Consider the following 19552-nt stretch of genomic DNA (forward strand, 5'->3'; position numbering starts at 1 on the left):
GGCACAATTTCAAAATTTACAGATGACACAAAACTTGGAAGTATAGTGAACAGTGAGGAGGATAGTGATAGACTTCAAGAGGACATAGACAGGCTGGTGAAATGGGCGGACACGTGGCAGATGAAATTTAACGCAGAGAAGTGTGAAGTGATACATTTTGGTAGGAAGTACGAGGAGCGGCAATATAAACTAGAGTACAATCCTAAAGTGGGTGCAGGAACAGAGACCTGGGGGTATGTGTGCACAAATCATTGAAGGTGGCAGGACAGGTTGAGAAAGTGGTTAAAAAGGCTTATGGGATCCTGGGCTTCATAAATAGAGGTATAGAGTACAAAAGCAAGGAAGTTATGATGAACCTTTAAAAACCAATGGTTCAGCCTCAAATATGTGCAATTCTGAACACCGCACTTTAGGAAGGATGTGAAGGCCTTAGAGAGGGTGCAGAAATGATTTACAAGAATGATTCCAGGGATGAGGAACTTGTTACATGGATAGACTGGAGAAGCTGGGGTTGTTCTCCTTGGAGCAGAGGTTGAGAGAGAAGAGTTGATAGAGGTGTTCAAAATCATGAGGGGTCTGGACAGAGTAGATAGAGAGAAACTGTTCCCACTGGCGGGTCAAGAACCACAGGACACAGATTTAAGGTGATTGGCAGAAGAACGAAAGGTGATATTTTTTTTTTAATAAATGCAGCGAGTGTTTATGATCTGTAATGCATTGCCTGAAAGGGTGTTGGGAGGCAGATTCAATCGCGGCTTTCAAAAGGGAATTAGAGATAAGTACCTGAAGGAATAAAATTTACAGGGCTACGGGGAAGGGACTAGCTCAAGTGCTCTTGCAGAGCTGGCACAGGCTCAATGGCCTTCTGTGCTCTTACCATTTGATGATTCTAATTAAGTGGCTGGCTGGGGAAAGGAGGCAAAACCATTGCCATCCCCACAGCACCTGACCACCTACCCCCAGATCAAAGAGGGGGCAGGAATTTGTGCACAGTAAAATCCCCCAAACAGCACGTTGATAAACTAGATTTTAAAAGTGTTGTGATTTTATTTTATTCAAAAAAGATTCAAGTTAACTTTGGTAAGTTACCTTTCCTTTACCCACTTTTAAGCCAATACCCATTAAAACACAAACACTTAGATTGCACTTTGACACAATAGTGATGGACAATTTTTAATGAGCATTAGTCAAGACAGCAGGAGAACCCCAGATCTTCAAATAGGGCCCTGGGATCTTTTACATCCAATGGCAAGAATGTAGGTTCATGGTACAGCAGCAATGTTTATTTAAAGTATAAATTTATTGCACATAAAGCTGCTCTTTAAATGCAAGTTCACAAAACATCACAGTCCTTCACAAGGCCAGGAGATACACCTCTTGTAACCTCAGGATGTCCCAAAGCATTTCACAGCCAATGGTATACTTGAATTGCAGTCACTAATAATGTAGGAAATGTGGCAGCTAATTTGCACTCTGGCTCCCACAAAGGAGAATGCTCAGTTGCGGTTGGCCAGGACAGCAAACTACCCTGTTCTTTAAATAGTTTAACAGAATATTTTACATCCACCCAGGCAGCCAGGGCCTCGGTTTAATCTCATCTGAAAGGTGTGCTATAGACAATGAAGCACTCCCTCAGTACTGAATCCAGTGTCTAAGGATTTAAAGAAATTATGGATCATAATGTTGTAATACATCATTTGCTGTAACTTGGCCAAATTTAATATACCAGCATGCCTTGAGAGGCCAAGAGACTTTCTGTTGAACAAATGTTAAAATAAAACTGCTGCAGCTGCAAGCTGTTAATCAGATAAGGAAGCAACAGACCCTGAACAGGAACAAACTGTCGGGTGTTAAAGACAGGAACATCTTCAGGCAAATAGTGAATGGCCTTGGGACTCACTGATTAACTGACCAGGTGACAGATGGTTGGCAGTGGTTTTCCTCCTGTCAGTTTGAGATACATACGCATTGAGGGGCCTGCCCATGTTTTGGGGTATCAAAGTGCCACTAAGACACTCTGGGCTGCAGTCAGGCAACCTGGTCAGTTGCCAGTTAAAGTTTTATGTCTAGTCACTGCCAAACCAACCACTTGCTGGTGTTAGTGCGTATGTGGTGTTTGCTTATTATTGCTTGAGCTTAAAGTCAAGGGGTAGATCGGTGTATGCTAAAGTATAAATTGGGAATTGTTATAACAGTACTCAATGTTTACTTGTAAACTCCCTCTTGCTGATTTTTTAAAGTAAAAAATGTAATTTTTCCAGATTCATTGGGGGGGGGGGGGGGGGGGTGTGTTGTCTGTTCCATGTTTGAACTTTATAAACTGCTGGACAGGGTGAGGGGTTATTTCCACACGTCTTACAATGTGCAAGGAGACTTGACAAGTGTCAGAACAAGTTTCTCAAGTGGGTTTTATTATACATTATACAAAGAGGGACACCAAAAAAGTTCTAACATGTGCAAAAAGCAAGCACAAACATTACAAAACATGTTAAAAGTTAACTGGGACAAAAGCAAATGCATCTAGAGATCTTGCTGCAGGAGCTGGAAGATTGTGAACTGCTCATTATTCCGCAAGTCAGGTGCCAACATAAAGGCTTCCCTCGATCAAAGAGTACAGTCCATAAGTCAGAGCCTATCATTATCTAGCAGTGGTGCGCACACAGAGGAACTGTGTCAATTAGAACCCATGGACCTTGAGTTGCTCTTCCTTAACGATGCCAACCTGCAAGTCAAAACAAACTGGTTAATAAACCCCAGACTGCACAGCTTGGCACAAACTCTGGCTGCCTCAGCAGCACTATACTGTGTCTGAGGCACTACTGCATCCAGAGAGCATCTAATACAAGCTCCTGGTGTCCTCCCATTTCAGAGATTGCTCCACTTTAGCAAGAACGTTCCCTCGAAGCTGTGCGGACATCAGCTGGTCCTGCACAGCCCGGGAATGGCTTTTCAAATGTGCAATTTTGCACACGAGAAACTTTGACCCCAACTATTCAAACCAGTGAGTGCTTCAGGACAACGGAGGGATTGGAGGAGGGAGTGTACTTTGAAAACAAGTACTGGTAGGAAGCTGATCATTGAAATTCAAGCTCAACCACCACATGGGTCTTCAATCAGCACAAGCTGGGCCTGAACAGACAAGCCAGCACTGCTGATGCACACGAACAGGCAGCAGTCTGTAGACCCCACAGTAAACTGACTGACCACCCCCCAGGGAAATTAGTTGCTGCCCGAGGCTCTGGTGCAGCACAATGAGGGAGATAGAAGAACAAATATGTAGACAAATTTCTGAGAAGTGCAAAAATTATAGGGCAGTAATAGTAGGGGATTTCAACTACCCCAATATTAACTGGGATAAAATTAGTGCGAAGGGTATAGAGGGTGCAGAATTCCTAAAATGCATCCAGGAGAACTTGAGTCAGTATGTAGCAAGCCCAACAAGGGAGGGGGCGGTTCTGGACTTAGTTCTAGGGAATGAAGCTGGGCAGGTAGAGGCGTATCAGCGGGGGAGCATTTGGGTGCTAGTGCCCATAATTCTGTTAGATTTAAGGTAGTTATGGAAAAGGATAGACCTGGAATAAAAATTCTAAATTGGGGAAAAGCAAATTTTGCTAAGCTCAGAGGGAATTTAGCCAGTGGACTAGAAACAGCTACTTGAAGGTAAATCAGTGTCAGAGCAGTGGGAGGCATTCAAGGAGGAGATAGTGAGGGTTCAGACCAAATATGTTCCCTTAAAGAAAAAAGGTGGGACTAACAAATCTAGTGCCCCCTGGATGTCCAGGGACATACAGGGTAGGATAAAGAAAAAAAAGTGTATGTCAGATACCGAGGGCTAAATACTCCAGAATCTTGGAAGTACAGAAAGTGCAGGAGTGCAATTAAAAAAGGATATTAGGAAAGCAAAGAGCATGAAAAATTCTTGGCAAGTAAAAATCAAGGAAAACCCAAAGATATTTTATAAATATATTAAGAGTAAGGGTAACTAAAGAAAGGGTAGAGCCTATTAGAGATCTGAGGGTAATCTGTGTGGAGTCGGGAGATGTCGGTAGGGTTCTTAATGAATACTTTGCATCTGTTTTCATAAAGGAGGGGCGGAGCAGACATTGCTATCGGGGGGGGGGGGGGGGGGAGGAGTGTGAAATATTAGATGAAATAAACTGAGAAAGGAAGTATTAAGGGGTTTAGTAGCTTTAAAAGTGGATAAATCCCCAGGCTCAGATGAAATGTATCCCAGGCTGTTAAGTGAAGCAAGAGGAAATAGCAGAGGCCCTGACCATCATTTTTCAATCCTCCCTGACTTCAGGTGCGGTGCCAGAGGACTGCTAATGTGGTACCCTTGTTTAAAAAAAGGGAGAAAAAGGAGAGAGCGAGTAATTACAGGCCAGTCAGCCTAACCTCGGTGGTGGGAAAATTATTGGAAAGAATTCTGAAGGACAGGATAAATCTTCATTTAGAAAGACACAGATTAATCAAGGACAGTCAGCACAGATTTGTTAAGGGAAGGTCGTGTCTGACAAACTTGGTTGAATTTGAGGTGGTAACAAGGAGGGTAGATGAGTGTAATACATTTGATTAGTGAATATGGACTTTAGCAAGGCTTTGATAAGGTTCCACGTGGCAGACTGGTCACGAAGTTAAAAGCCCATGGGATCCAAGGCAAGTGTCAAGTTGGATTCAAAACTGGCTCAGAGGCAGGAAGCAGAGGGTAATGGTTGATGGGTGTTTTTGTGACTGGAAGGCTGTTTCCAGTGGGGTTCCGCAGGGCTCAGTACTGGGTCCCTTGCTTTTTGTGGTATATATCAATGATCTAGACTTGAATATAGGGGGTATGATTAAGAAGTTTGCAGATGATACTAAAATCGGCTGTGTGGTTGATACTGAAGAAGGAAGCTGTAGACTGCAGGAAGATATCAATAAATTGGTCAGGTGGGCAGAACAGTGGCAAATGGAATTCAATCCGGGAGAAGTGAGGTAATGCATTGGGAAGGCTAACAAAGGAAAGGGAATACACATTAATTAGTAGGGCACTGAGTAGTGTAGAGGAACAAAGGGCCCTTGGAGTACATGTCCATAGATCCCTGAAGGTAGCAGGCCAGGTAGATAAGGTGGTTAAGGCGGCATACGGAATGCTTGCCTTTATTAGCCGTGACACAGAATACAAGAGCAGGGGGGTTATGCTTCAACTGTATAAAACACTAGTTAGGCATCAGCTAGAGTACTGCGTGCAGTTCTGGTCACCACATTACAGGAAAGATGTGATTGCACTAGAGAGGGTACAGAGGAGATTTACAAGGATGTTGCTGGGAGTAGAGAATCTTAGCTATGAGGAAAGACTGGATAGGCTGGGTCTGTTTTCCTTGGAACAGAGGAGGCTGAGGGGAGACCTTAGAGGTGTATAAAATTATGAGGGGCCTAGATAAAGTGGATAGGAAGGACCGATTTCCCTTAGGAGTCAAAAACCAGGGGGCACAGATTTACAGTAATTGGTGGAAGGTTGAGTGAATGAGAGGAAATTTCTTCACCCAGAGGGTGGTGGGTGTCTGGAACTCACTGCCTGAAAGGGTGGTAGAGGCAGGAACCCTAACCACATTTTTAAAAAGTACTTGGATATGCACTTTGGATGCTCTAACCTGCAGGGCTACGGACCAAGAGCTGGGAAGTGGGATTAGGCTGGATAGCTCTGTTGGCCAGCACGCACACGATGGGCCGAAAGGGCCTCCTTCCGTGCTGTAACTTTCTATGATTCTATCGGTGTTTGAGGTGCTGCACTGAGCACAACACTCGCAGGGAATCAAGGGATATGGGGATGGGGCAGGAAAGGGGAGTTGAGGTCAAAGATCAGCCGTGATCTTATTGAATGGCAGAGCAGGCTTGAGGGGACTTGGGTCTACTCCTGCTCCTATTTCTTGTGTTCTTAAACACCACACCCAACACCAGGTTTAAATTTACATTGAAGAGTTGCAAGTAGCGAGGAGTGCCAGAGCTTACCTTGCAAACCAAAGGGGAACAATATTAAAATACACCAGGGTAAGCTGCTTAGTGGTTTGTGCAAGTAAGCAACCAGATATTTATCAACAGATTACTAGGTATTATCCGAGACGACTACGATCATGAACAGGTTTCATTCAGCTAAGCAACGTGAAAACCAAACAAAATCAGCAACATGTGAATATCCATTATGTCTGGTTATGTGAAGCACCAGCACTCACCTCCACCAGGAACTTGCAGATGTTCTTGCGCTGGTCCCCTTGAAGTTGGATTACTTCCCCGTATTCAGGATGCTCAATCACAGTACCATTGCAGGCAAATTGCTGCAGGAAGAATTAATGCATTTAATTTGTAGCTAATTGAACACTTTAAAACAGACCAAGGCCCCCTTCCTATCAAACACTTGTCGAGATATAATTCCAGTGACCCATTGGTCCAGGTGCAGCATTAGATAAGAGCTCAGCCACCTCTCCAGTGAGTATGGCATCCTGATGGTTGTTGGTAAATGCCCCACAGGCAAAGGTAATTGTCCAGTAAGGCGACCAGGCTCAATGCTGAGTGCTGCAATCAGCCAGGATTGTGGGGGGTGGTTAACAAGCTCGAGGGGGGGGTGCAGGTGAGCCCCTGACAAGGGGGACATACCCCAGCAAGACCAGTCACCAGAGGGAGGGGAAGCCACACAAGGGAACAAATAGGTTTTAGTCATGTTGCTGTGGCGTCACAGCACTCGTGCTCTCTCGTAGAGTCACTGAGTAACCAGCCAGAACCACAATCAACAAGCCAGCCAGTAGTTAGAAGACCGCTTTAAGAGCTGGAGTCAGGCAGGAATTGCCAGTTAGGCTGCAGCAGTCGTACCTTTTTGAAGTGTCTGACGAGCTTCTTTTTGTCATACTCGTCAGCAATCCCCTGGACAGTAGTGAGAGTTTTCCTGCCGTTCCTCTGCTGGATCCTTATGTGTATGTAGTCCTCAGTCCCAGAAGGGAGGCGATCATCACCCTTAAGTGCATCAGCAAAGGGATCTGCAACATTAAACATAGCCAGGTTACAGCTACCAGAGATTATTTCTTGCACATTAAGGCACACTATACAAGTGACACTACCCTAAAAAGGAAACAGACTGAACAGCAGTAGGAGGTGCAAAAGCTCAGTTGAATGGATGGGTAATGAGTCAGTGGTTTAAAGGGAGCTCCAGGAGTAGTCAGGACTAGAGTGAATGGTTTGGAATGCAATGCTGGAAATGTTCAAAATCCATGCACTTGGTTAGCCAGGGCTATAGTGATGGGCACTTTCAACAGGGCAAGAATTAACTGCAGGATGGTTTAAGGGACAATACATTTCCCCATCCAGAGGGGCTTGGCAAACAGAAAATGGCAGACCACTGTATACCTGCCACCAGACCAAGACACAAAGTTGGGCAGTGTTTCACTCAATGGGGCAGTAAAAGTTAGAGTCATAGAATTATACAGCACAGAAAGAGGCCCTTCGGCCCATCGTGTCTGCGCCGTCCATCAAGCCCTGTCCAATCTAATCCCATTTTCCAGCATTTGGTCCATAGCCTTGTATGCCATGGCATGTCAAGTGCTCATCCAAATGCTTCTGAATGTTGAGGGTTCCTGCCTCTACCACCCTTTCAGGCAGCGAGTTCCAGACTCCAACCACCCTCTGGGTGAAAAAGTTCCTCCTCAAATCCCCTCTAAACCTCCTGCCCCTTACCTTGAATCTATGCCCCCTTGTTATTGACCCCCCTACTAAGGGGAAAAGTTCCTCTTATCTACCCCCTATCTATGCCCCTCATCATTTTGTACACCTCAATCAGGTCCCCCCTCAGCCTTCTTTGCTCCAAGGAAAACAACCCCAGCCTGTTTAGTCTTTCTTCATAGCTGAGGCGCTCCATCCCAGGTAACATCCTGGTGAATCTTCTCTGCACCCTCTCCAATGCAATCACATCCTTCCTATAGGTGAGGCGACCAGAACTGCACACAGTACTGCAGCTGTGGCCTTACCAGCGTTTTGTACAGCTCCATCATAATCTCCCTGCTCTTATACTCTATGCCTCGGCTAATGAAGGCAAGTATCCCATATGCCTTTTTAACCACCTTATCTACCTGTTCCGCTGCCTTCAGGGATCTATGTACATGTACACCAAGGTCCCTCTGACCCTCTGTACTTCCTAGGGTCCTACCACTCATTGTGTATTCCCTTACCTTATTTGTCCGTCCAAAATGCATCACCTCGCACTTTTCAGGGTTAAATTCCATTTGCCACTTTTCTGCCCATCTGACCAACCCGTTTATATCGTCCTGTAGCCGGAGGCTTTCCTCCTCGCAATTTACCACCCCACCAATTTTCATGTCATCTGCAAACTTACTGATCATACCTTTTACATTCTCCTCCAAATCATTTACGTAGATCACAAACAGCAAGGGACCCAGCACCGATCCCAGAGGTACCCCACTGGACACAGGCTTCCAGTCACAAAAGCAACCTTTGACCATCACCCTCTGCCTCCTGCCACTCAGCCAGTTTAGGATCCAACATGCCAAGGCACCCTGGATCCCATGGGCTCTTACCTTCTTGACCAGTCTCCTATGCAGGACTGTCTCAAAAGTTGGGCAGTGTTTCACTCAATGGGGTAGTAAAAGTTGAGAACATTTGGGAAGCAGTGACAAAAGATTCAAGGACATGAGAACTGAAATTATAGCAAGATAAAGGTGGGACCTTGCTCAGATGGAAAGATGATTGACAAAATTGTAGATCAGTGGAAATAAAAGGCAAGTCTTACAAGATAAGATTCTAGCAAAGAACAGTGGCTCCATGGAAGAATAGGCAAAAGGATTTAGCATTTATGGGCTCAAGAGTGAAAGCCAGAACAATCAATGTAGGAAAACCACAAAAATTTAGAAGAGTAAGAGAGAAAAGCAGCAAAAATCAAAGCACAATAAAAATGCTCTTCGACACATCTGACATGAGGATAGTCAAAGGATAGGGCGAAGAGATGGAGGAGGCAAGCTTACAATGGAAAGTGAGGAACAGCAGTAGTTCTGGGTGCAGAACAGTTGAGGGAGTATTGAAAAAGTGGTAGCAAACTTGTGCAAGGCAGGCAGATCACCGAGACCGGTCTACATCAGAAGCTTCGGTCAATAATGATCAAACTGTGTGGAAGGGAAGTTGTGCCAGGGACCACAGGGCAAGAAATGGGACTCCTCCTGAAGATGGGAATTAAAGGCCAGCTAGTTAAACAGCTGAAGTAAAACTATCCTAGAATACAGGGAAAAGGGAAAGCATTGAGACAGTTAGTTAATCAGAGCAAGTTGGAACAAGTTATTGTACAACTCTATAGAATTCTTTTGAAAAGGTTAGATGTGGTTGAGATTCTCAGGTGTTATGAGCTCATGGCAACATCACTGGCACACAAAGGAAATGACTGCAAGGTCAGACAGAGGGAAGAATTTGCATTTATATAGCACCTTTCACAAAGTCAGGACATCCCAAAGTGCTTCAAAGCCAAAAGCACCTTTTGAAGTATAGTCCTTTTTGTAATGCAGGAACAGCAGAAAGCTGGGGTGAGGGTGCAGTGAATGATGTGCTGGGGCAGCTCATACAGAAAAATGAGTCACACTTGGGAATTAGGGGAGTATCTAAATTTGATGCCAATTGGATTTGGAAAGACTAAGAGGGCATAGCTAGACTAGCAAAACAGTGGACAAAATCAAAATACTGCAGATGCTGGAAATCTGAAAATGCTGGAAATACTCATCTTGAAAGCAGAGTGGCTAAATTTTAAGTGGAATAGAGGAACAGCACATGTAGACCAGGCCATAATGATAAACAATCCTTTTGAATCTAGAGGCAAGGAATAATGTTAAACAGAAAATGCTGGAAATACTCAGGCAGGGCAGACAGCATCTGTGGAGAGAGAAACAAGAGTTAATGTTTCAGAAGCCATTCTAATGAAACGTTAACTGTTTCTCGCTCCACAGATGCTGCCTGACCTGCTGAGTATTTCCAGCATTTTCTGTTTTTATTCAGATTTCCAGCATCTGCAGTATTTTGCTTTTGAAGTAGTTAAACTTGTGCAAGACTGAACAATTGTACAGCTTTCAGTAGCCGACAAGGATAAAGTACAGTATACATTCACCAAGAGGTAATCAGTAATGCAGGATTACAGTTAAGAGAACAAGGCTTTGCCTACGTGTCAATTCTTGTGTTGAACAAGAAATAGTATGTGGAAAAAATCCATTCCTTATGCAAGAGTTTTGGCTGTTTATGCTACAGGACAGCTGTTGAATTTCTTGCAGCTCTAGTTCAGGCACCCTTCCAATTTGGTTGTTCTGTTTACAGAATGAGGCATGCTCATTTACTGACTCAAGCAATACTTGAATAAAACCAATCTAGTATATTTGAGTTAGATCAGGCTAGTATTTACTTACCCAGGCACTCGCTCACCTAGATCATCTCAGCCTAGTGGTAGGCCGAGACTGATTCGGCTCACTTTGACCAGGGCACTAATTACAAGTTTAACCAGGACAAAACCATCTACTTTTCCAAGTCAGGAGCCTGTGCAATTAATGTCCTGCTCCCAGGGAATCTCAGCTACAAAGGAAATTAGCACACAGCAACATACTAGTCGAGAGAATAAATAGAATTATCATGCTCACATCATGGAGTATGCCTAACCTAGATCAAAATCTGATAGTCAGGGAATCTCAGCTTGAATAAATTAATCAGAACAGAATCTTAAGGTTTCTAGACAGTTGCGTGTGCAATCCATTTTAATCTACAAGCTGCCTGATCAAGAAAGGTTAAATATGTAAGTAGAATTTGTGGGCCTTAATTCTTTACATTTGTTTGAGACACTTGCCTAAACAGAAATCCAAAAGACTGTTTTTAATGACATCATGCAGTCAAGTCACATGAAAATAGGGCATGAGTCACTCCTCATTTTCATTTGAGGGAGGAAGGGAGATGAACCAATTAGCCGCCTCCTTCTGAACATAAACAGCAAGTCCACAGCAACAAGAGCCTTACCAAGAGGCTCCTTCCTCAGCATACAGCCAGGGTAAGTGAAACAGAACAAAGTTAGAGAAAACACCAGCTATCTTCCCTAAGAAATATAACCGATTACCCATAAACTGCATATTTGAATAAGCATCAAATGTAAAAGTAGTATCACTGGAGCACAAAATTCAGTCAAAGTCAGTTTTGAAAACTCAACTAGTTGCACAAATTGTTTATTTGCTCACAACACTAGGAGTTGCCAAATGACATTTAATTAGATATGCCAGCTAGAATTAAAAAAAAAAAAAAAACTGGTGACAAGCTTTAAGCTTGCAGGACAAGTCAGTCAGCAGCCAGAGTATTTAAGAGTTCAAAAACAGGAAGTCTCTGCACTATGTTTATGCATGCACATCAGCAGAGTGGTTCGCCCCCGATAGAACTCCACCAGTTTCACCGCAATACATTTTACCGCCCTCAAACCATACCTTTCGATCCCCAAACAATGAGCTCAGTTTGTGATGCTGGTTGATGGGCTCACTCAATGCCAAGCAAACCCTCCAATAACTCACTCCAATTGGTGATTTACACAGGGCATTGCCAGCCAACATTACAAGTATTGATATAGCACCGTTAACATAGTAAAACATTCCAAGTCACTTCACAGGGGAGTTATCAGACAAAAATTTGACACCAAGCCACAAGGAGATATTAGCATAGATGACCAAAAGCTTGGTCAAAGGTAGGTTTCAAAGGAGCATCTTGGAGGTTTAGGGAGAAAACCCTGAATCCCAGCCTCACCCAGCAGGGCTCCCATGGGATGGTGAGCAGGAGCCCTGGCTTGTTAATTCTCCCCATGGGTCAGCCGTGGCTCAGCGGGTAGCACCCTCGCCTCGAGTCAGAAGGCAGTGGGTTCAAACACAACAGACTTGGCCCAGGGGCACTGAGGCCAAGTCTGACGCCAATAGCCAATCAACATTGCCCATGTTGCGCTCTCGGCCCAGGAGCGTCAGACTCCAGGACCCGCCTTACGCTCCGACGCGATGACGTATGCCACACATGATTGACAGCCCGACTGACCAATCAGTGGCGCCCGAGTGACGATCGTCGCCACCGCGAAGGGGAATTTTCCACAAAAATAAAACCTTCGCCTCCCGCCGGAGGAAAGGCCGAAGCCGCGCCTGCAGGAAAGGCCAAGGCCGCAACCGCCGTCAAGCGTCCGAAATAACCAGATAAGTTAATCGAAGACCGTCCGCCCGCATTAGGCCTCAGGCCTGAGCGCCGCTTTCCGCCCGCGAGCCTCCGCCCGGCCTCACCCGGAGCCCGCTCCCTCCCGCCGGCCGCCCCCCGCGGTTCTTACCGAAGCTTTGCAGGTTCTGACAAGTTGACATACGATAGCGAGGTGGTTCCTGCTGCGTTAGCGAAGCGGGGTGTGATGCGCGTTCTGCTGGCTCCAGTTCTGATACCTCAGGACTCAGTCACTGACTGCTGTCGTAAGCCGCGCCCCGCCGTCTTATATAGCCCGCGCCGCCCGCTGCGTCTGACCTCACCAACGCGGCGTGCGTCACAGCGCGCTGACGTCAGCGGCCGTGTGACGCACAGCAGCCAGCAGGGCAGGGCAGGGCAATACAGCATTGGGGCAAGTCCCTGCATTGGGGCAAGTCAATACAGCACTTGGGCAAGTCCCTGCATTGGGGCAAGTCAGTACAGCACTTGGGCAAGTCCCTGCATTGGGGCAAGTCAATACAGCACTGGGGCAAGTCAATACAGCACTTGGGCAAGTCCCTGCATTGGGGCAAGTCAATACAGCACTGGGGCAAGTCCCTGCACTGGGGTAAGTCAATACAGCACTGGGGCAAGTCAATACAGCACTGGGGCAAGTCCCTGCATTGGGGCAAGTCAATACAGCACTGGGGCAAGTCCCTGCATTGGGGCAAGTCAATACAGCACTGGGGCAAGTCAATACAGCACTTGGGCAAGTCCCTGCATTGGGGCAAGTCAATACAGCACTGGGGCAAGTCCCTGCACTGGGGTAAGTCAATACAGCACTGGGGCAAGTCCCTGCATTGGGGCAAGTCCCTGCATTGGGGCAAGTCAATACAGCACTTGGGCAAGTCCCTGCATTGGGGCAAGTCAATACAGCACTGGGGCAAGTCCCTGCACTGGGGTAAGTCAATACAGCACTGGGGCAAGTCCCTGCATTGGGGCAAGTCAATACAGCACTGGGGCAAGTCCCTGCACTGGGGCAAGTCAATACAGCACTGGGGCAAGTCCCTGCATTGGGGCAAGTCAATACAGCACTGGGGCAAGTCCCTGCATTGGGGCAAGTCCCTGCATTGGGGCAAGTCAGTACAGGACTGGGGTAAGTCCCTGCACTGGGGCAAGTCCCTGCATTGGGGCAAGTCAATACAGAACTGGGGCAAGTACCTGCATTGGGGCAAGTTAATACAGCACTGGGGCAAGTCAATACAGCACTGGGGCAAGTCCCTGCATTGGGGCAAGTCAATACAGCACTGGGGCAAGTCAATACAGCACTTGGGCAAGTCCCTGCATTGGGGCAAGTCAGTACAGCACTGGGGCAAGTCCCTGCATTGGGGCAAGTCAATACAGCACTGGGGCAAGTCACTGCACTGGGGCAAGTCCCTGCATTGAGGCAAGCCAATACAGTACTGGGGCAAGTCAATACAGCACTGGAGCAAGTGAATACAGCACTGGGGCAAGTCCCTGCATTGGGGCAAGTCAATACAGCACTGGGGCAAGTCAATACAGCACTGGGGCAAGTCAATATAGCACTGGGGCAAGTCAATACAGCACTGGGGCAAGTCCCTGCACTGGGGCAAGTCAATACAGCACTGGGGCAAGTCAATACAGCACTGGGGCAAGTCAATACAGCACTGGGGCAAGTCCCTGCACTGAGGCAAGTCAATACAGCACGGGGGCAAGTCCCTGCACTGGGGCAAGTCAATACAGCACTGGGGCAAGTCCCTGTACTGGGGCAAGTCAATACAGCACTGGGGCAGGGAAACACAGCACTGGGGCAAGTCAATATAGCACTGGAGCAAGTCAATATAGCACTGGGGCAAGTCAATACAGCACTGGGGTAAGTCAATACAGCAATGGGGCAAGTCAATACAGCACTGGGGCAAGTCCCTGCATTGAAGCAAGTCAATACAGCACTGGGACAAGTCCCTGCATTGAAGCAAGTCAATACAGCACTGGGGCAAGTCAATACAACACTGGGGCAAGTCAATACAGCACTGGGGCAAGTCAATACAGCACTGGGGCAAGTCCCTGCATTGGGGCAAGTCAATACAGCAGTGGGGCAAGTCCCTGCATTGGGGCAAGTCAATACAGCACTGGGGCAAGTCCCTGCATTGGGGCAAGTCGCTGCATTGGGGCAAGTCAATACAGCACTGGGGCAAGTCCCTGCACTGAGGCAAGTCAATACAGCACGGGGGCAAGTCCCTGCACTGGGGCAAGTCAATACAGCACTGGGGCAAGTCAATACAGTACTGGGGCAGGGCAACACAGCACTGGGGCAAGTCAATATAGCACTGGAGCAAGTCAATATAGCACTGGGGCAAGTCAATACAGCACTGGGGTAAGTCAATACAGCACTGGGGTAAGTCAATACAGCAGTGGGGCAAGTCAATACAGCACTGGGGCAAGTCCCTGCATTGAAGCAAGTCAATACAGCACTGGGACAAGTCCCTGCATTGAAGCAAGTCAATACAGCACTGGGGCAAGCCCCTGCACTGGGGCAAGTCAATACAGCACTGGGACAAGTCAATACAGCACTGGGGCAAGTCCCTGCATTGGGGCAAGTCAATACAGCACTGGGGCAAGTCAATACAGCACTGGGGCAAGTCCCTGCATTGGGGCAAGTCAATACAGCAGTGGGGCAAGTTGCTGCATTGGGGCAAGTCAATACAGCACTGGGGCAAGTCCCTGCATTGGGGCAAGTCGCTGCATTGGGGCAAGTTAATACAGCACTGGGGCAAGTGCGTGAACTGAGGCATATACAAGGCTAGGATAAGTGGTCATTGGGATGAACAAGCCGTCCATTTTTCTATTGATATGAACTCCAACTTATCTAAAACAACAGCAAAATACCGTGGATGCTGGAATAAAAGAACAGAAAATGCTGGAAATACTCAGTCGGTCTGGCAGCATCTGTGGAGAGAGAAACAGCGTCTGCCTGACCGACTGAGTATTTCCAGCACTTTCTATTTTTAGCACAACTTCTCATCTACTTCTCTTCTCTAGAAATGCACCCAATTGCCTGTTGAACCCATTGATTTGATCTGCCTCAGTGGCCTTCCCTGGTAACTTACTAACCAACCACTTCACAACTCAATACCTGGCTCCTCCACCGCATTCATGATCCATTCAGCCCCTCGAGCCTGCTCCACCATTCAATCAGATCACGGCTGATCTCTTCCTCAAACCCATTTATCTGCCTTTGCTCCATATCCCTTGAAACTCTTACCCAACAAAAATCTCTCGATCTCAGCCTTGAAAGCTCCAATTGACCCCCAACACCCACAGCTTTTTGGGAGAGAGTTCCAGATTTCCACCACCCTTTGTGTGAAGAAGTGCTTCCTGACATCACCCCTCAACGGCCTGGCTCTAATTTTAAGGTTCTGCCCCCTTGTTCTGGACTCCCCCCACCAGAGGAAAGAGTTTCTCTCTATCTATCCTATCATATCCTTTAATCATCTTATACACTTCGATCAGATCACCCCGCAGCCTTCTAAACTCAAGGGAATAGAAGCCAAGTTTACACAACGTGTCCTCATAATTTAACCCCCTAAACCCTGGTAAACTGCAGCAACTCACCAACCTTGCTCAAACAGTACCTGTTATGAAAGTAGAAGTCGGTGGTTTCCTGACTTCTACCATCAAGAATAACGAGAACAGCAACCACATGGCAATGCCGTCACCTCCAAGTTCCCCTCTATGTCAGATGCCATCCTGATCTACATACATCGTTGTTCCTTCAGTTTCTCCGTTTTGAGGAGGGTTGTGCAGGAGGGGACGGAGGTAGCAAGGTTGATGGGTTTGCAGAGAGCAATCGACAGTGTGGGACCGAGGCAGCTGAAGGTGATGCAGAGAGAGGGAGGACTGCAATGGATAATCCTGGAGTTGCATGCAGATCAAAGCTCGGTTTCGCTTAAGGTACTCTGGACAGATCTAGCAGTAAATGACCAGGTCATTGGTTCTGAGCGGACGCGGCGGTGGAAATCGTGCTGGGGGACTGTGTTTGTGGGAGACTGTGAGGGGATGAGGGCATTGATGGCACCCGGCAGAGATCTGTTGAGTTAGTCAACAATGGGAGCAGTTTTGTGGTGGGTGGAGGATTTGAGGAGAGTTTGACATCTCACCTGAGGGACGCCACATCGACTGAGTGCTGTGTTGGAGTGTTAGCCTTGATTTCCTGCTAAACGCCTAGAGTGGGGCTTAAACCCACAAGACAGAAGGGAGGGCTTTAGATTCCTGGGGCATTGGGACTGGTTCTGGGGGAGGTGGGACCTGCACAGGCCGGACGCGTTGCACCTCAACAGAGCCGGGACCAATATCCTCGCGGGGAGGTTTGCTAGTTTTGTTGGGGAGGGTTTAAACTAATTTGGCAGGGGGATGGGCACCAGGATGTAACATTAGAAAGAGGAAATAAAGTGCTCAAAGGATTGGGAGAGGCAGAGAGCACTAGAGTAAGAAATAGTAAGGTATTAGGTGGGGTCCAACTAAGAGTGAATACAGGATGGTCTAAGATGGGTTTACAGTGTATGTATGTGAACGCACAAAGCGTAGTAAACAAAGTAAGTGAGCTGCAGACACAAATAGCCACATGGGAATATGATGTCGTGGCAATAACTGAGACCTGGCTCAAAAAAGGGCAGGATTGGGTATTAAATATTCCTGGTTATAAAATGTTCAGGAAAGATAGGGAAGGAAAGATAGGAGGTGGGGTGGCAGTATTGGTCAAGGAGAATGTTACAGTGCTGGAGAGGGAGGATGTCCTGGAGGGGTCAAGGACAGAATCTATATGACTAGAGTTAAGAAACAATAGAGGTGCCATTACACTACTAGGTGTATTCTATAGACCACCAAATAGTGGGAAAGATATGGAGGAGCAAATTTGCAGAGAAATTACAGCAAAGTGCAAGAACTATAGAGTAGTAATAATGGGGGACTTCAACTATCCTAATATAGACTGGGATCGTAATAGTGTAAAGGGCAGAGAAGGGGAAGAATTTCTGAAGTGTGTTCAGGAGACCTTTCTTGATCAGTACGTTTCCGGCCCGACGAGGGAGGAGGCATTACTGGATCTGGTTCTGGGGAATGAGGTGGGTCAAGTGGAGCAAGTGTCAGTAGGTGAACATTTAGGGAACAGCGATCATAGTACCTGTATCATAAGGTTTAGATTAACTATGGAAAACGACAGGGAGCAATCTAGAGTAAAAATGTTTAACTGGGGGGAAGACCAATTTCAGTGGGATGAGAATGGATCTGGCCCGGGTAAACTGGAATCAAAGATTGTCCGGCAAAACTGTAATGGAACAATGGGCTGCCTTTAAAGAGGAAATAGTTCAGGTACAGTCGAGGTACGTTCCCACTAGGGGGAAAGGTGGGGCAACTAAAGTCAGGGCTCCCTGGATGACGAAATAGATAGAGAATATGATGAAGCCGAAAAAGAGCGCGTATGACAGAGGTCAGGTCGAGAATACGTCGGAGAATCAGGCTAAGAAAGGTCAGAGGAGAAGTGAAAAAGAAAAGTAAGAGAGACAAAGAGAGGGTGTGAGAATAGAATGGCAGCTAACATAAAAGGGAATCTAAAAGGCTTCTATAGGCATATAAATAGTAAACGGATAGTAAGAGAAGGGGTGGGGCCGGTTAGGGACCAAAAAGGAGACCTACGTATGGAGGCAGAGGGTATGGCTTTTTAAAAATTCGTCCATGGGATGTGGGTGTTGCTGGCAAGGCCAGCATTTATTGCCCATCCCTAGTTGCCCTTGAGAAGGTGGTGGTGGGCCGCCTTCTTGAACCGCTGCAGTCCGTGTGGTGAAGGTGCTCCCACAGCACTGTTAGGGAGGGAGTTCAGAACCTGAGCAGGGGGACAGAGGAAAGGGAAACAAGGATAAAAGCAAAAGATAGGAAGGAGAAAAACAAAAGTGGCAGTCAGAGAAATCAACGGTTTAAATCAAACGTGGCCACATTAAATAATAATAATAATAATAGGTCTAAGAGCGTTAAAAAAACAAGCCTGAAGGCTTTGTGTCTTAATGCGAGGAGCATTTGTATTAAGGTGGATGAATTGGCTGTGCAAATAGAGGTAAATTAATATGATTTGGTTGGGATTACGGAAACGTGGCTCAAGGATGGCCAAGACTGGGAACTCAACATCCAGGGGTATTCGATATTCAGGAAAGATAGGCAAAAAGGAAAGGGAGGTGGGGTAGCTTTACTGGTTAAAGAAGGGATTAACACAATTGTAATGAAGGATATTAGCTCTGATGATGTGGAATCTGTATGGGTAGAATTGAGAAATACTAAGGGGAAAAAAACGTTAGCGGGAGTGGTATATAGACCTCCAAACAGTAAGGCGGAGGTTGGGGATGGCATTAAAAGGGAAATTAAAGAAGCGTGCAATAAGGGCACAGCAGTCATCATGGGTGACTTTAATCTACATATAGATTGGGCCAACCAAATTAGTAACAATACTGTGGAGGAGGAATTCCTGGAGTGTTTACGGGATGGTTTCCTGGACCAATATGTCGAGGAACCAACCAGAGATCAGGCCATCTTAGACTGGGTATTATGTAACAAGAAAGGATTAATTAGCAATCTTGTTGTACGAGGCCCCTTGGGTCGGAGCGATCATAATATGATCGAATTCTTCATTAAGATGGAGAATGAAGTAGTTGACTCAGAGACTAGGGTCCTCAATTTAAATAAAGGAAACTACGATGGTCTGAGGAGCGAGTTGGGTAGGATTGATTGGGGAATGGCACTCAAAGGGTTGATGGTGGATAGGCAATGGCAAACATTCAAAGACCGAATGGATGAGCTACAGAATTTGTTCATCCCAGTTTGGCATAAAAATTAAACAAAAAAGGTGACTCAACCGTGGCTAACAAGGGAAATTAGGGATAGCATAAGATCCAAGGAGAGGACATATAAATTGGCCAGAAAAAGCAATAATCCTGAGGATTGGGAGCAGTTTAGGATTCAACAAAGGAGGACAAAGGGATTAATTAAGAAAGGGAAAATAGAATATGAGAGTAAGCTTCCAGGGAACATAAAAACTGACTGTAAAAGCTTTTATAGATATGTGAAGAGAAAAAGATTGGTGAAGTCAAGTGTAGGTCCCTTGCAGTCAGAATCAGGGGAATTTATAATGGGGAACAAAGAAATGGCAGACCAACTAAATACATATTTTGGTTCTGTCTTCACAAAGGAGGACACAAATAACCTCCCAGAGATGCCGGGGAACATAGGGTCTGATGAATGGGTGGAACCGAAAGAAATCAGTATTTGTGGGGAAATGGTGTTAGGAAAATTGATGGGA

The 19552-nt window shown here is 46.3% G+C and overlaps 2 protein-coding genes across 5 annotated transcripts in view; one reads left to right on the forward strand and one right to left on the reverse strand.

The window, feature by feature from the left end:
- Positions 1-19552, forward strand: part of LOC147100969 (cholecystokinin-like) — a 131162-nt gene that overhangs the window by 15184 nt on the left and 96426 nt on the right. The gene's annotated exons all lie outside the window — the stretch shown is intronic.
- LOC147100970 (eukaryotic translation initiation factor 1b-like) lies at positions 2392-12485 on the reverse strand. Its single transcript, XM_085966088.1, has 4 exons — positions 12344-12485; positions 6844-7007; positions 6210-6311; positions 2392-2722 (listed from the first exon to the last, which is right to left on the reverse strand). The coding sequence occupies exons 1-4, from the start codon at positions 12372-12374 to the stop codon at positions 2678-2680; spliced, it is 342 nt and encodes a 113-aa protein (XP_085822214.1). The 5' UTR covers positions 12375-12485; the 3' UTR covers positions 2392-2677.

This window comes from Somniosus microcephalus, chromosome 24, assembly GCF_052327205.1.
Source record: "Somniosus microcephalus isolate GS21.2 chromosome 24, FLI_Smic_1.0, whole genome shotgun sequence".
NCBI lineage: Eukaryota > Metazoa > Chordata > Chondrichthyes > Squaliformes > Somniosidae > Somniosus > Somniosus microcephalus.

Bases quoted from the DNA above. Each gene is read 5' to 3' on its own strand.
- LOC147100970 (XM_085966088.1), bottom strand. From the start codon at position 12,374: ATGTCAACTTGTCAGAACCTGCAAAGCTTCG. The intron at 7,008-12,343 runs GTAAGAACCGCG...TTAATGTTGCAG, and splicing joins TCAGAACCTGCAAAGCTTCG to ATCCCTTTGCTGATGCACTT. The intron at 2,723-6,209 runs GTGAGTGCTGGT...TTTGACTTGCAG, and splicing joins TCTGCAAGTTCCTGGTGGAG to GTTGGCATCGTTAAGGAAGA.